The 14,039-nt window shown below is 42.7% G+C and overlaps 1 protein-coding gene across 2 annotated transcripts in view; it reads left to right on the forward strand.

Annotated features, from left to right (window-relative positions):
• The first annotated feature begins 3,141 nt into the window (after positions 1–3,141).
• Positions 3,142–14,039, forward strand: part of Uhrf1bp1l (UHRF1 binding protein 1 like) — a 66,439-nt gene continuing 55,541 nt past the window's right edge. For both annotated transcript variants that reach the window (XM_048357572.1, XM_048357565.1), the window contains exon 1: positions 3,142–3,380. Coding sequence is in view for 1 of the 2 variants with exons in the window: in XM_048357565.1 (XP_048213522.1) it covers positions 3,337–3,380 (44 nt within the window). In the remaining variant the exon portion in view is untranslated. The remainder of the gene's footprint in view (positions 3,381–14,039) is intronic.

Consider the following 14,039-nt stretch of genomic DNA (forward strand, 5'->3'; position numbering starts at 1 on the left):
CTCTCTTTTTTTTTTGTGTATGTGTTACAGAGAACTCATCTAGGTAGAAGTCTACTGCTTCAGTCACTAGCCCCTAAGCTTTTCAAATTACTTTTTTATACTGCAGCCAGTTAGTATTTGCTATTTGGGTTACACATGCATATAAAACAGACATATCCTTTAACTGGCCTTAAATTGCATACAAGTGCCCTTTCAAATACAACATTTTAGAGTACAAATGGGAGCGAATAAATTGATCTCTAGTAAAAAAAAAAAAAAGAGGTACTAAAGATTACTTTCACCAGTTCTTTTCTCCCATCTTTTTAATATTCACATGAGCACCATAAACAAAAACACTTCTAAACATAAGCTGAGAGTTGCCATGGACAAGGCTATTATGAGGTCTGAAGCAGAAAGATGCACACTGGCAAGAGGCCACCTTCTACAGTTCACATGAACTCACTTGAGGTAGACCAGTCTATCCAGTTCACATTGGGTTCAGAGACTGAACAAGGCCTTCGGGCCATTTTCATTTTATTGTGTTCTAGTTTGTTGTTCTGTATTGACTTGTTCTACCGTTTTATAATAGTCTAAGAATGCTTGGTGTGTCCCATAAATTGGCTGAGTTAAACATTTTTTATTCTGCAAATACAACTGATTTTTGTAAGGTCCACCCCTGGGAGGGCTCCATGCAGATGCCCCCCACCTGTCTAAGTCTGCACCCAGTACCTCTGTTACCTAGGTAACTGGCACACCTGGAGGCAGTTACCTCCTCCTTCTCTGAGGTCCCCTCCAATCCACCTGGTCATACCTCCCACCTTTTCCTATATAATCAACACAGTCACCCTCTCGTTTTCTCTCTTACTCTCTTTTTCTCTTCTTCCTTCCCCTCTGTCTGCCATGCCTCCATTTTGTGTGGGCTGGCAGTTAGCTTTTCCCCTAATAAACTCCTTTCTGCCTGAACCATGTGGTGGGTTTCCTTTCTGGCAAACCTTACATGTGGTGCCATGACTCCAGAGGGAACAGAGTCAGGAGTCACTGGATCTCTTCCTCCCTCTTCTCTTCTGAGGGTTAATCTGCCTACTTGACCACCCCTCCTCGGACCAGATTGCCAAAAGCTGGAGGAAATGCACTTCAAACTTCTCGCCTTTACCATTGCTGGTTATGCATCCACCACATCATCTCCTTTCTATATCTGGTGAGTGACCCTGTCTACAGGTCTTCTGTTTGTCTGCCTTATTGGGCTCCTATGTCCTCCATAAAGTCAAAACACCTCATAGGCTAGGGAATTGGTCTCAATGGCCCAACATTTTGGCCTGTGCCCTCAATAGTGCAAGGCAGGCTGGGTTCCAGGGACACCCCTCTAGGTTCCCTCTCAAAAAAAAAAAGGGGGGGCAGTTTTAGAGAAATAACTCTGACAAGTATTTGTGGTCGATTCCTAATAAGTTACAGCCCCTGCCTCATGAGACTTCTTCCAGGCTTCATTCAAGGACCAGCAAGGGATAGCTGCTGCTTGCCTTCTCCCAGAGGGGCCACATTTCTGCCTTTTGCCCCTAATGTCGATGTCCCCTGTCAGCAGGAAGTAGCCAGAGAGAGTTGGTGCCCTTTTTCATAATTATTAAAAGGCCAAATGTAAGGTCCACCCCTGGGAGGGCTCCATGCAGATGCCCCCCACCTGCATTAAGTCTGTGCCCAGTACCTGAGTTACCTAGGTAACTGGCACACTTGGAGGGAGTTACCTCCTCTTTCTCTGAGGTCCCATCCAATCCACCTGGCCATATCTTCTACTTTTTCCTATATAATCTGACTCAACACAGTCCCCTCTCTTTCCTTTTCTCTCTTACTCTTGCTCTTTTCTTTTCCCTTCTTCCTTCCCCTCTGTCTCCCAAAGCCTCCATCTTGTGTAGGCTGGCAGTTTGCTTTTCCCCCAATAAACTCCTTTCTGCCTGAACCATGTGGTGGGCTTCCTTTCTGGTGAACCTTACAATTTTCACCTACAGTTAACTTCAAGATAAGAAGCAGAAAGTCAGCTGATGAAACAGGTTGGGCCTGTAAGGAATGTTACCATACTTGAGCACAGGAACTGAGCAATGCAAAGCTTCAGTAAGGCATATGCAGTCCTGGTGGGTCTTTTCAAGCAAGGCTTCCATGATACCTGACACAGGGCTGGAATACTAGTGCTGAGACATAGTGGTTCCCATGACAGGCATCTTCCTGATGAGTGGATCCTGGCCCAAGTAGTTTGATTTTTAGCTTGATGGTCTCTAACTTGATTACTTTTTCTATCCACAAAGCAGATTGTTTTCCTTGATCCACAGATAATATGTTACACATATAATCTGTAAAATTGTATGACTCATGGGAACTCCATGCTAATCTTGCCACTGCATAGTGACTATATTGTCTATCTTCCAATTGTCTGAACCATTTTGATCAGTTCCAAGATTTTTAAAAACTGTTTCTACAGTAATTGACCAGCAAATGTTGATCAAACATACCTAAGCACCTATTTGAGTTCCCCTCTTGTGTGCACATTAATCTTATTTTTTATAGATAATTACAATGAAGCTGAAAGTAAAGAAATCCTATCTAGGGTAACACAACTAGAAAATACTGGAGCTAGAACTTGTATTTGGCTCTCTAATGTATAGGTCTTAGATTCTATTAAGACACATTGTCAATCCTCACTTCCTTTAGGATTAGAATAACCAAGGGAAACAAATTACAGCATTTAGCTAGATGAAACACTACACTATGGCATTTAGCTAAGAAAAAGAAGATATTAGCAAAAGGTAGGACAACTGAGGGAGGCAAGTGAACAAAGCTGAATAGGTCTGGAGAACAAAGCAGGCTAAGCAATTGTTGGGGAGCTTAAGTCTGGAAGGCATGAAAAAGAGAAGTAGGATATGGAAGGGAAACTCAGTGATACAAGCAGTAATAAGACTAAGAAGGAAGGCAGGGAGGATTTAAACGAAGTCAGTTCCAGAATCTGGAGTCAAAGGAGGCTGCAGCTGTGAAATGTGGAAGACCCATCCTGGGGGAGAGAGGCGTGGCCTCAAACGTCCTGGGCCCGCGCTAGCCCCGCCTCTCACGCGTTAGCTCCTCCCCCAAGTGCTAGGCCCGCCTCCGCCCCGCCTTCCCTCTGGTCTCTTAGGTGATGCTGCAGCCAAGATGGCGCTGGCAGCAGCCGTGGCGGCCTGAGCGTCATGCTCCCGGTCCTCGCCGACGGCGGCGCCCGTGGCCTCGGCCAAGGCCTCGAGTCTCTTCCGGGAGTGAGCGCTCAGGCTCCTCTCCTCTGGCCCGGTTAGTCCGGACAGAGAGGAACAGCGAGAGAGCGGCTGCCCGCTCCCCGGCACCATGGCTGGGATCATCAAGAAACAGATCCTGAAGCACCTTTCCAGGTCAGTGAGCGAGTGCGGCGGCGGCGGCGGCGGCGGCAGCGGCAGCGGCAGCGGCAGCGGTGGCGGGGTGCAGTCCGCCTCCGTCCTCGCCCTCCCGGGAGGCAGCCTGCGGCCTCGGCACGGACAGCCGACGGTCTGGAAAGCGACCTTCAGGGATGCTCCGCTCCCGTGAGGGGCGGAGGTCGCGGCCCCCACGGGGGGGTGGGGGGTGCGTCGCCCACGGCGCTGTGCGCTGGCCTCCCGGGTCCTCCCGCTGAGGAGCGCCGAGGGCCCGCGGGGGAGCGGCGGGCAGGGGTCGCCCCCGTACGCGGCGTCCAGGGGGCGCCCCAGCGCGGAGGCTGGATTTGACCTGGCGTCGCCCCGACGCCTGCCGACTACGGCGGCTCTGTGCCGGGTTCCGGGCAGCAGCGGTTCCGTTAACCGAGGGCGTGTGGCGTGGTGTGTACTCTTGGGGCCGAGGCTTGTCTTCCCCGGGAAACGTTAACCTTGGGATTGTTCGCCGTCCTCACCACCTGACGCTCCCGCTCTGATCCATTGAAGGGTGTGCCTGTTTGCACTGTTAGGATTTGTGTGAGATAAACAACCAGACTTCCAAGCTCTGGCCAAGTTCTTTCTGGGAGTCATGTTTTAAGTCCTTGAATCATTCTTACTTAAAGAGTTGTTTGCTTCCTCCCCCCCCCCCCCCCATTTGCATCCCGCGACCCTTTAATTCGGGTTAACATCTGTGGTGATTAAACCCAAGACATGTCATTCTTTCCATTTCATAACAGTTTTAGTCAGAATCATGACTCAGTAAACTGGCAGTTTATTACTGCTCTTGGCTTTTCCATATTTGTCTCAAGACACAAGTTAAATGTAGTTTGTTCCAAGTTGGTAACTTAATTCGAAGCTCTTAGTTGGAATCCCTTTCTCTTCTCTATTATTTGTATATTAATGATTACTCTTAGAATTGATTTTAGGAAGGGACCCGGGAATGACGATAGACTTGTATAGTAAGAATGACTGTGATCTTTGATTCAGACTGTTGTATACCACAGGTGATATGTTGGGGAAGGAAAACAATACTGTACATCAGTAAATATTTCTGACTTGTAACACGGAATAAGGTACAGCAGATATATTTGAAGTATAAGTTATAGTAATGCTCGTGAATTTTTCTGTGCGTGTTTGTGTGTTTCAGTTCTGAGGCTTGAACTCGGGGCCTGTGTGCTCTCCCTTACTTTTTCATTCATGGCTGGCACTCTCCGATTTGAGCCACAGCTCCACTTCTGGCTTTTTAGTGGTTTATTGGAGATAAGAGACTCACTGGTCTTTTCTTGCCTGTCCCGGAATCAAACCACAATCTTCACATCTTAGCCCCCTTAGTAGCTAGGATTACAGTCTTGAGCTACTGGCTTCTGGCTTTTCATTTTTTAATCTTATCACTAATTAGAAAGTTTGTTTTTGAGACAGGGTCTTGCTGTGTAGCCCAGACTGGCTTGCAACTCACTGTATAGCCACGCTTGACCTTCCCATCCTTCTGCCTCAGTCTCCCAAGTACTGGGATTGCAAGCTTTCATGAGGCCTAGAGACTTAATCCTAACAAGCAAAAAGTCGGACATCAGTGGCTCAAGCCTCTAATCCTAACTACTCAGGAGGTGAGAACTGAGAATGGAGATTTGAAGCCACTCCAGGCAGACAAATCCTTGAGATTCTTTCTCCAAATAACCAACAAAAAAGCTGGAAGTAGAGCATGACCCAGTTGACTTATGCCTGTCACCCTAGTTACTTAGGAGGCTGAGATCTGAGGATTGCAGTTTAAAGCCATCCCAGGCAGGTAAATCTGTGAGACTGTTATCCATCTCCAATTAAACATACAAAAAAACAAAACAAAGCAAAAAACCAGAAGTAGAGTTATGGCTCAAAGTGGCACAGCACTAGACTTGAGTGAAGAAGCTCAGGGCCAGAGCATGAGTTCAAGCCCCAAGACTAGTACAAAAAAAAAAATTGGTGAACATAAAGGCATAAAGTGGTAGAATGTAAACTAAGTACAAGTCCTTGAGTTCAAACCCCAACACCAGGAAAAAAAAAAGCAAATATAATGGCTTAATCCATCAGACAAACACTTTTCATATATTCAGAATTGTCTTTAGGGTTAGTTTGATTTCTTACAGCTGTGTGGTAAACAATAATTAATTTTTGGAGTGGCTTTTTTTTAATGGCACTGGGAATCAATCTGAGAGCCTTGTTCTTGAGCATGCAAGGCAAACACTGTACTGCCGGAGTCATATCCTTGTCATTTTGTTTGTATTTTCTTTTGACCAGGCTGACCTCAAACTTGGAATTATCTTACTTATGCCTACTGAGTAGCTGGCACCACCACATTTAGCATAGTAATGTTCTTTAGACACCACAGTACTCAGTTATTTCATACTTCACAATGTCTTTAGGTTACTTAAAAGAGTGTTTTATAATTTGGTTTGTATGTTGATCTTAATTATTGCTGTCATCTTCCTAAGAAAATGATTATTCATAAATCAATGCTCTTCATCATAGACAAGGCAGATGTTGTGATAAATTATACTGGTTCCAATAGAAATGAACTTTTGAAATTACCTAGGTCAAGTTTAATTGTATACGTTATTTGTTGTCCTGAATCTGTCTCTGTATTAATCTGGTGGTCTGCAATACAATTTAACAGAAAATACTCAAAAAAGTACTACTTCATTTAGCAGACATCTCATGTAACCTGTGTATGTAACCCGTGGCACCTTCTCAAAGGAAGCTTTTCTAGATGTTTAGTTTACAATTGTGAACTATCTCCTACTCCTCCCACCCCCATTTTTGTTTTGTTTTGTTTTGTTTTGTTACTGAGGTTTGAGCTTGGAGCTTTGCACCTGAGAAGCAAATGCTCTACTACTTGAACTGTCCCAGCATTTCCTCTTCCATCTCTCTTACTTGCTTTACTTTTTGCTGTAGCACTTATTTTCATCTGTCAAAATACATCTTTATTTATGTATTTTCTTGAGGCTGGCATAGTCATTCAGTAATTACTAGTTGAATGAATAGCATGGATACTGACTTGCCCTTAAGTTGCTAAATCTTTTTAACTGAGGCAAAACCATATGCCACTAGTATTTTCATAGATTTGAGAAAGAGTCGTTTCCTTGTGGTTTTCTTCAATCATTAAGTAATACGGTACCTTTTATGTTCTGCAAAGGAAGAGATAGGAAAACAATCTAGTTCTTATAGGATTTTATAGAGAGTCTTATAGCAAAAAGAAAGACTGTAGGAACCAATAGAGAGAACATTCATTCTCAAACTTAAGGTTGAAGTGTAGTGCAATTAGAGATTAAAACTAGTGCTGTTTTGGATGTAGAGACTTGAGTTGGTGTGTTAGAAAATTGTGAAGGAGGACTTGTTCTTTAAGAGATTAACAAATGCTTTTAGTAAATGTTGAACTACTTGAGAATGATAAATCTGTATGTTTGTTTCTCATCTAATTATTGTTCAATTTGTAATCTAAGAGTCTCTTGGATTAATGAAAAGTTTCTGTACTTTATTAATCAGAATGGAAGTTGTGCTTATAGAGAAAGGAGGAAGTTAGAGGCAATCTCCCCTCCCCCCACTAGCCATGTGCTTGCCAAGCAGGTACGCTAGCATTTGAGCCACATCCCGACCCTATGTGCTATGTTGTAAAGATAAGTGAATCAGGAAAAGACTTTGAAGGAGAAATTACTGTAATCCTTCAGACTAGAAAAGCACAGGGTATGTGTTGGAGGTGTTTATAGGAGAATCTTTTTTCATCAGAGAATAGAACATTAAAAAAACATTAGAACCAATGTAAGAAAGGAAATAAGAGCCAGTACTGTCTTTCAGCTCATGACTTCATTATACAGGTGTGTACAGGTATGTGTGCAGGGACAAAGAAGGCATGTTTAATTAAGCCAGGATCTGAAAAGGGGCAGAGAAGATTGACATACAAATGCTTCCTTTTCTTATCACTCTAAAGGGCATCATAATAAACCTATACAGAGATTTTCTTTTTAATTTCTTTCTCCTCCTTCGTCTTCATCTTCTTTTTTGTCATGGGGCTTGAACTCTGGGCCTGGGTGCTGTCCCCTGAGCTCTTCAGCTCAAGGCTACCACTTTGAGCCACAGTGCCACTTCTGGTTTTCTGGTGGTTAATTGGAGATAAGAGTCTCAGGATTTTCCTGCCCAGGCTGGCTTTGAACCATGATCCTCAGATCTCAGCCTCCTGAGTAGCTAGGATTACATGGGTGATCCACCGGCACCCAGCTTACACAAGTTTTCTATATAAAGAGATGGTCTGGTCAATTTATGCCACAAGGGGGGTGGGGGAGTCTTTGTTTTAAAGCAGTAGTTTAAAGACATTTTTGATTGTTATGACTTGGGAGTCGTGCTATTGGTATTTGGTGGGATGGGAGGGATATAGCTAAACATTCTGAAGTATACAACACATTCTCCTAAAATTAAAAATGTATGTATTTGGCCAAATGTTAGTAGCCTTGAGGTTGAGAAACTAGATGTGTATTCACTGATTGACTTAGGGCACTTTGCTAGTTAAGGTTATTTGTCTGAAAACAACAAAAACCTCTTTCTAAGGAAAAAGGCAAATATAACAGGAAGCTATAGGAGTGTGTCACGGGAAGATGTGAAAAGCAAACTAAGAGAACAGGAACCAGTCAGTTCCGCAGATCTCATTAGAAGAGCTTCTCGACTTTCTACTCAGAGCAGAATTTTTCCACTTCAGTCCTACTGACATCTTGGACTTGCTAATAATTCATTCCTGAGGAGGGCTGATCTGTGAATTGTTAGGGTGTTTAATGCTTTTAGACAAGGCCAACCATATCTGAAGGGACAAAATTGCTCCTGGTCTACAATTTTAGGGCACTGACTCATCTCTTCCTATACAGGAGAGTCTTTGCTCTCTCTTGTGAGGTTTCATTTTCTTAGGAGGGAGAATCCATATGACCCAGTTCTAGCTATTCGTGGATCAATTAGCAGTAGTAAAGTTGTACAGCAAAGATATCATTTTAGGGAGAATTATTTTGAGTCAAAGTTGCTGCTCCATTTAATGTCCTAATCGGTCCTGAAGTAAATTAGATTTCCATAGCCCTCATTTGCTACATTAAAGAAATTGAATTTCATCCCTGGAATGAGGACTGACTGCTAATAAAGAATTGGACTCTGAATATTGGAGTCTCAGGACCAATAGCTAATAACATGTAAAAAGCTATTGTATGGACAGATATTGATGTCTCTAAGGACTTTTTTATCTCTTGTCCTAGCATTTAAACTCAGGACTTCATACCTTGTTTGGCTTGTTTGCTCAAGTCTGTCATTCTTCCACTTACTTGAGCCATACCTCCAATTCAGCTATTTGCTGGTTAATTAGAGATGAATCTCTCAGACTTTTCTGCCTATGTTGGCTTAGAGCCTTGATCCTTCAGGTCTCAGCCTCCTAAATAGCTAGGAATTCAGGTTTGAGTCCCCCGTGCTGACTCCCCTCAGAACTTATTTGTTAGTGTGTGTTCAGAGAACCAGACTTGAAAAGAGAATGGATCCAGACCAGTGCTAGTTATATAGGGAGTAGAAACTGCTTGAAGCACTCACTATGACTTTACTCTATAAACCAAGGTGAAAGGACAATTAGTAAAGGTGAGTGACCTGAGAAGATTGTTGGATACTCAAAATATTCGTTATGGAGATCAGGAAGGGATAAGCACTTTTTGGAATTTTGTGACTAAATGACAAAGTGTTGAAAGTTTGCAGAACTTCACAATGAGCTGATTGGATGGACCTCTGAAGAAAGAGGAGAGCAGCAGCAAACAACCAGGAGAAAAAATCCGTTATAGGACTGAGAAGCTCTCTGGTTAGAAGAGCAGTGGAGTAAAGGAACAAGTGAAGTAGAAGAAGTAGAAGGTTTCCTGAAAGTTTCACCTTGAAGATGGCATTTAAGATTAATATTTTCAATTAAGATTTTAGAGATAGTAGATCTGGTTTAGCACAAACTTTCAGATATGGACACAGAAATGAGTAGCTGAGGAGAAACTAAGGTGTGTATAATCAGAAATAAGTACTACAGGTCTATAATCTTTATAAAATAGATTGGCCTGTCAAAATTATTTTCTCAAATAACCTCATAGTTTTTCAAAGGCTAGTATTCATATACGTCACTCTATGGCAAAGCTTAATAAGTGTGTGTGTGTGTGTGTGTGTGTGTGTGTGTGTGTGTGTCTGTCTGTCTGTCTGTTTTTCTGCCTGTACTGTGGTTTGAACTCAGGACCTCATGCTTTCCCTTACTTTTTTCAGTCAAGGATGGCACACAACCATTTAAGCCACATCTCCACTTGCAGCTTTTCTGCTGGCTAATTAGAAATAATGTTTCAGATTGGTGTTCCTAGGCTGGCTTTAAACTGTGATTCAGCTCCCTGAGAAGTTAGGATTACAGGCATGACCTACCAGCACCCAGCTTTTTTTTTTTTTTAATACTTGAGTTCTCACTGAAATACTTGATATATATATATAATATATATATATATATATATATATACACACACATATATCACATACTGGAAATTAGAGCTACACAATTAGAAGATATAGTCTGAGCTCTTGAAACTTCAATGACTGTACTAGCAGGAATCAATTAGCAATAATCACACCTTAAATAAGCCTCAGGGGCTATAATATTGCCACTTTGTAGAGATAACATTCTTTTTGGTAGTAGTGTGGTTTTGAAGTCAGGACTTTGCTCTAGGCCAGTGCTTTATCACTTGAGTCATTCTGTCAGTCCTCAGTGACACTATGCTTACCTAAGCATGAGTAAGATCACTATACTTATTTCTAACCTGTGCTGTTATCTGAAGCTTGTGAGGTTAGGCAGCTTGGAGAAAACTTTTTCCATTGCAAACACATTTATTTTTGTAGGTTTGGGATTTTTATTTTTGGTAAGTTTTGAGCAAGGAGCTCAAGCCTATAATCCTTGCTACTCAAGAGGCTGAGATATGAGAATTGTGGTCCAAAGCCAGCCCAGGTAGGAAAGGCAACGAGACTCATCTCCAGTTAACCACCAAAAAGCTGAAGGTGGAGGTGTAGCTCAAGTGATAGAGTGCTGGCTTTGAATGAAAGAGCAAAAGGACTAAACTTTGGGTGCTCAGGCCCTGATTTTTTTTTTTTTTTGCCAGTCCTGGGCCTTGAACTCAGGGCCTGAGCACTGTCCCTGGCTTCTTTTTTTTTTTGCTTAACGCTAGCACTCTGCCACTTGAGTCACAGTGTCACTTCTGGCCGTTTTCTATATATGTGGTGCTAAGGAATCGAACCCAGGGCTTCATGTATACGAGGCAAGCACTCTTGCCACTAGACCATATTCCCAGCGCCAGGCCCTAAGTTTTTAAAGTAATTTCTGGTTTCTTTAAATTCAGTTTTATATAAATCCTTAATGTCTATTTGGCACTAAATATACTAGTTGTGAAGTATACTAGTTAACAAATAAGTTACTATATCAGTTCTGTTAAGTATTATAGCATTAAATATTATAGCAAAGACTAACACAAGGGAAGAGCATAAGTAGTAGGAATAGAGTTTGCAGTTAGTTTTAAAATCAGGAACACTTAATTGAGGACAGTCTCTTCCTTTGAGAAGATACCCAAGAGAGAAAATGCAGAGTCCAGAGGTGAAAACCTGTCATTTTGAAAATGTGTCAAGGCCTCCACTAGATGTAAAGTGAGCAGAAGCAAAAGAAATAAAAAGAAAAAAAAAAACCCACATGGCTGGTAACACAGGCTAGCTCAGTGTGGTAAAACACCAAGCTTGAAGCCTTGGATTCGATCCTCAGCACTACAAAAGCAACAAAGGCCAGATCATGTGGGACTTTGTAATGATGTTGACTTTTATCCTGACATAAATTGGAAGCCATGGGTAGGCTTTTAGCCAAAGATTACTTTAGTAGCTGTGTGGGAAATGGAAGGACAAAGGCAGAAGCAGTAAACCAGTGAAGATGAGAGATTATCAACAGTTTCTAGATAGAGCCAGATTAACTGAAAGATATATGGATAGAAAACAGTAATGTATGTCTTCAAAGTTTTTTTTTTTTTGGTCCTGGGCCTTGAACTCAGGACCTGAGCACTGTCCCTGGCTTCTTTTTGCTCAAGGCTAGCACTCTGCCACTTGAGCCACAGCGCCACTTCTGGCCGTTTTCTGTATATGTGGTGCTGGGGAATTGAACCCAGGGCCTCATGTATACAAGGCAAGCACTCTTGCCACTAGGCCATATTCCCAGCCCCATCTTCAAAGTTTTTTTTTTTTTTTTTGCCAGTCCTGGGCCTTGGACTCAGGGTCTGAGCACTGTCCCTGGCTTCTTTTTGCTCAAGGCTAGCACTCTGCCACTTGAGCCACAGCGCCACTTCTGGCCATTTTCTGTATATGTGATGCTGGGGAATCGAACCCAGGGCTTCATGTATAGGAGGCAAGCGCTCTTGCCACTAGGCCATATCCCCAGCCCTCTTCAAAGTTTTTGACCTAGGCACCTGATATGGCAAAATTACCATGCACTCAATTGGAGAAGACTGTAGAGGAACAGGATTATGGGCGATAAGGAGTTTTGATTTGGTTTTACTAATTTGGGTGAATCTTATCTAAAAGGAGATTCTCTGACTTAGACCACGCATCTTACTTAGTTGGTGTCAATAATAAAAATATTTTTACCTGGTTATCCTTTGGTTTATATAGTTAAGTGAACTGTGAGTTGAATTTTCTGAAAATGTGTAGGATTGCTAACAAGGGCACTATATAGAAGTATCTGAAACAGAGCAAGTGTTTCTTTCACCAGATATTGGTTCTTTTTTTGTAGGGGGAGAGGTGATACTGAGATTTGAACTTAGAGTCTTGTACTTGCTATACTGAGTCACACTCCATTCCTTCCTTTCTTTCTTTTCTTCCCTCCCTCTCTCCTTCCCTCCCCCCCTCTCTTCCTTTTTTCTTCTTTCTTCTCCTCCTTCTTCCTCCTTTCTTCTCCTCCTCCTCCTCCTCCTCCTCCTCCTCCTCCTCCTCCTCCTCCTCCTCCTCCTCCTCCTCCTCCTCCTCCTTCTCCCTTCTCCCTTCTCCCTTCTCCTTCTCCCTTCTCCCTTCTCCCTTCTCCCTTCTTCTTTCTTCTTTTTGTTGATCGTGGGGTTTGAAATCAGGCTTTGGATACTGTCCTTGAGCTCTTTTTGTTCAAGGCTAGTGCTCTACCACTTTGAGCCATAGTACTGCTTCAGGTTTTCTGGTGGTTAGTTGGAGATAAGAGTTTCATGGACTTCCCTGCCCTGGCAGGTTATAACTGCTATCCTCAGATTTTAGCTTCTTGAGTAGCTAGGATTATAGGTGTGAGCCACCAGTGCCCATCTTTTTAAAAAATTGTTATTAAAAAGGTGATGTACAATTACATAAGTAATGAATACATTTCTTTTTGAACAGCGTTACCCCTTCCCCCTCTCTCTCCTGGTTTTCCCTCCTGTCCCCATCAACAAGTTGTGTAGCTCATTTTCAACATAGTGTCTTCTGAGTACCACTGCTGTGTTCATTCACCGTTTGTCTCTCCATTTCTGTGCTTCTCCTTTACCCTCCCAAAGACAGATAAATGAACAGACTAGACAAAATAAAAACAAAACAAAACAACAAAGAAAAAACATCTAGTTTCTACTTCCCAGAGTTCATTTCGATATGTATATTCTTTTATATGATCAGAGGCACATGGCACCTGAGCCTTTGTGTTCCTTCCCTCAGAGGGTCCTTTGGTCTCACTGTGTGTGAGTGTCTAGTATCCTATATGGCTTATCGTGTCCTGGCTTATTTTTAGAAAACATGTGCCGTTTGTATCTCTGAGCTTGGCTTACCTCACTTAACATGATTTGTTCTAGGTCCATCCATTTCCCTGAAAATGATATAATATTATTCTAATGGCTGTGTAAAATTACATTGTGTAAGGTACAACCTTTTTTGATCCCCTCATCCATTGTAGGGCATCATCCATAACTTAGCTTTTGTGAATAGTGCAGCAATAAGCAGGATGTGCAAGTGCCTTTACGATATCCTGGCTTGTGATGTTCTGAGGATATCCTAGGCATCCCTCTTTCTTGCGTGTGTGTGTGTGTGTGTGTGTGTGTGTATGTGTGTGTTTGTGTGTGTGTGTGTGTGTGTGTTTTGGGGTTGAATTCAGGGCCTGGCTGCTGTCCCTCAGCTTTTGTGCTTAAGGCCAGTGCTCTACTAGCCATAGCTCATCTTCGAGCTTTTTGGTGGTTAAATGGAGATGAGTGTCTCAGATTTTTCTGCCTAGACTGGCTTTGTACCACAGGATTGTGGTGCAGATCTCAGCCTCTTGAGTAGTTCGGATTACAGGCTTGAGCTACAGGTGCCTGGCTTCTTGCTGGTTACTTTTTAGGATAGGTTCTTGGCTTCTCGCCTTGCCATGTCACCTACTTTAAGGCTTTCCATAGTTGCTGGGCCAATAGGCTCTAGCTGCCTCTGGCTTCCCTCTGTGCAGAGGTGCAGTCTCATGGACTTTTCTGCCTTTGCTGACCTGCAACAGAGATCTTCCCATTCTCAGCCTTTCAGATGGCTTAGAATAACAGGTTATACCACTGTGCCAGGCTATGGTTTAATGGATTTCACACATTT

Source organism: Perognathus longimembris, chromosome 1 (assembly GCF_023159225.1).
Source record: "Perognathus longimembris pacificus isolate PPM17 chromosome 1, ASM2315922v1, whole genome shotgun sequence".
NCBI classification, from domain to species: Eukaryota; Metazoa; Chordata; class Mammalia; order Rodentia; family Heteromyidae; genus Perognathus; species Perognathus longimembris.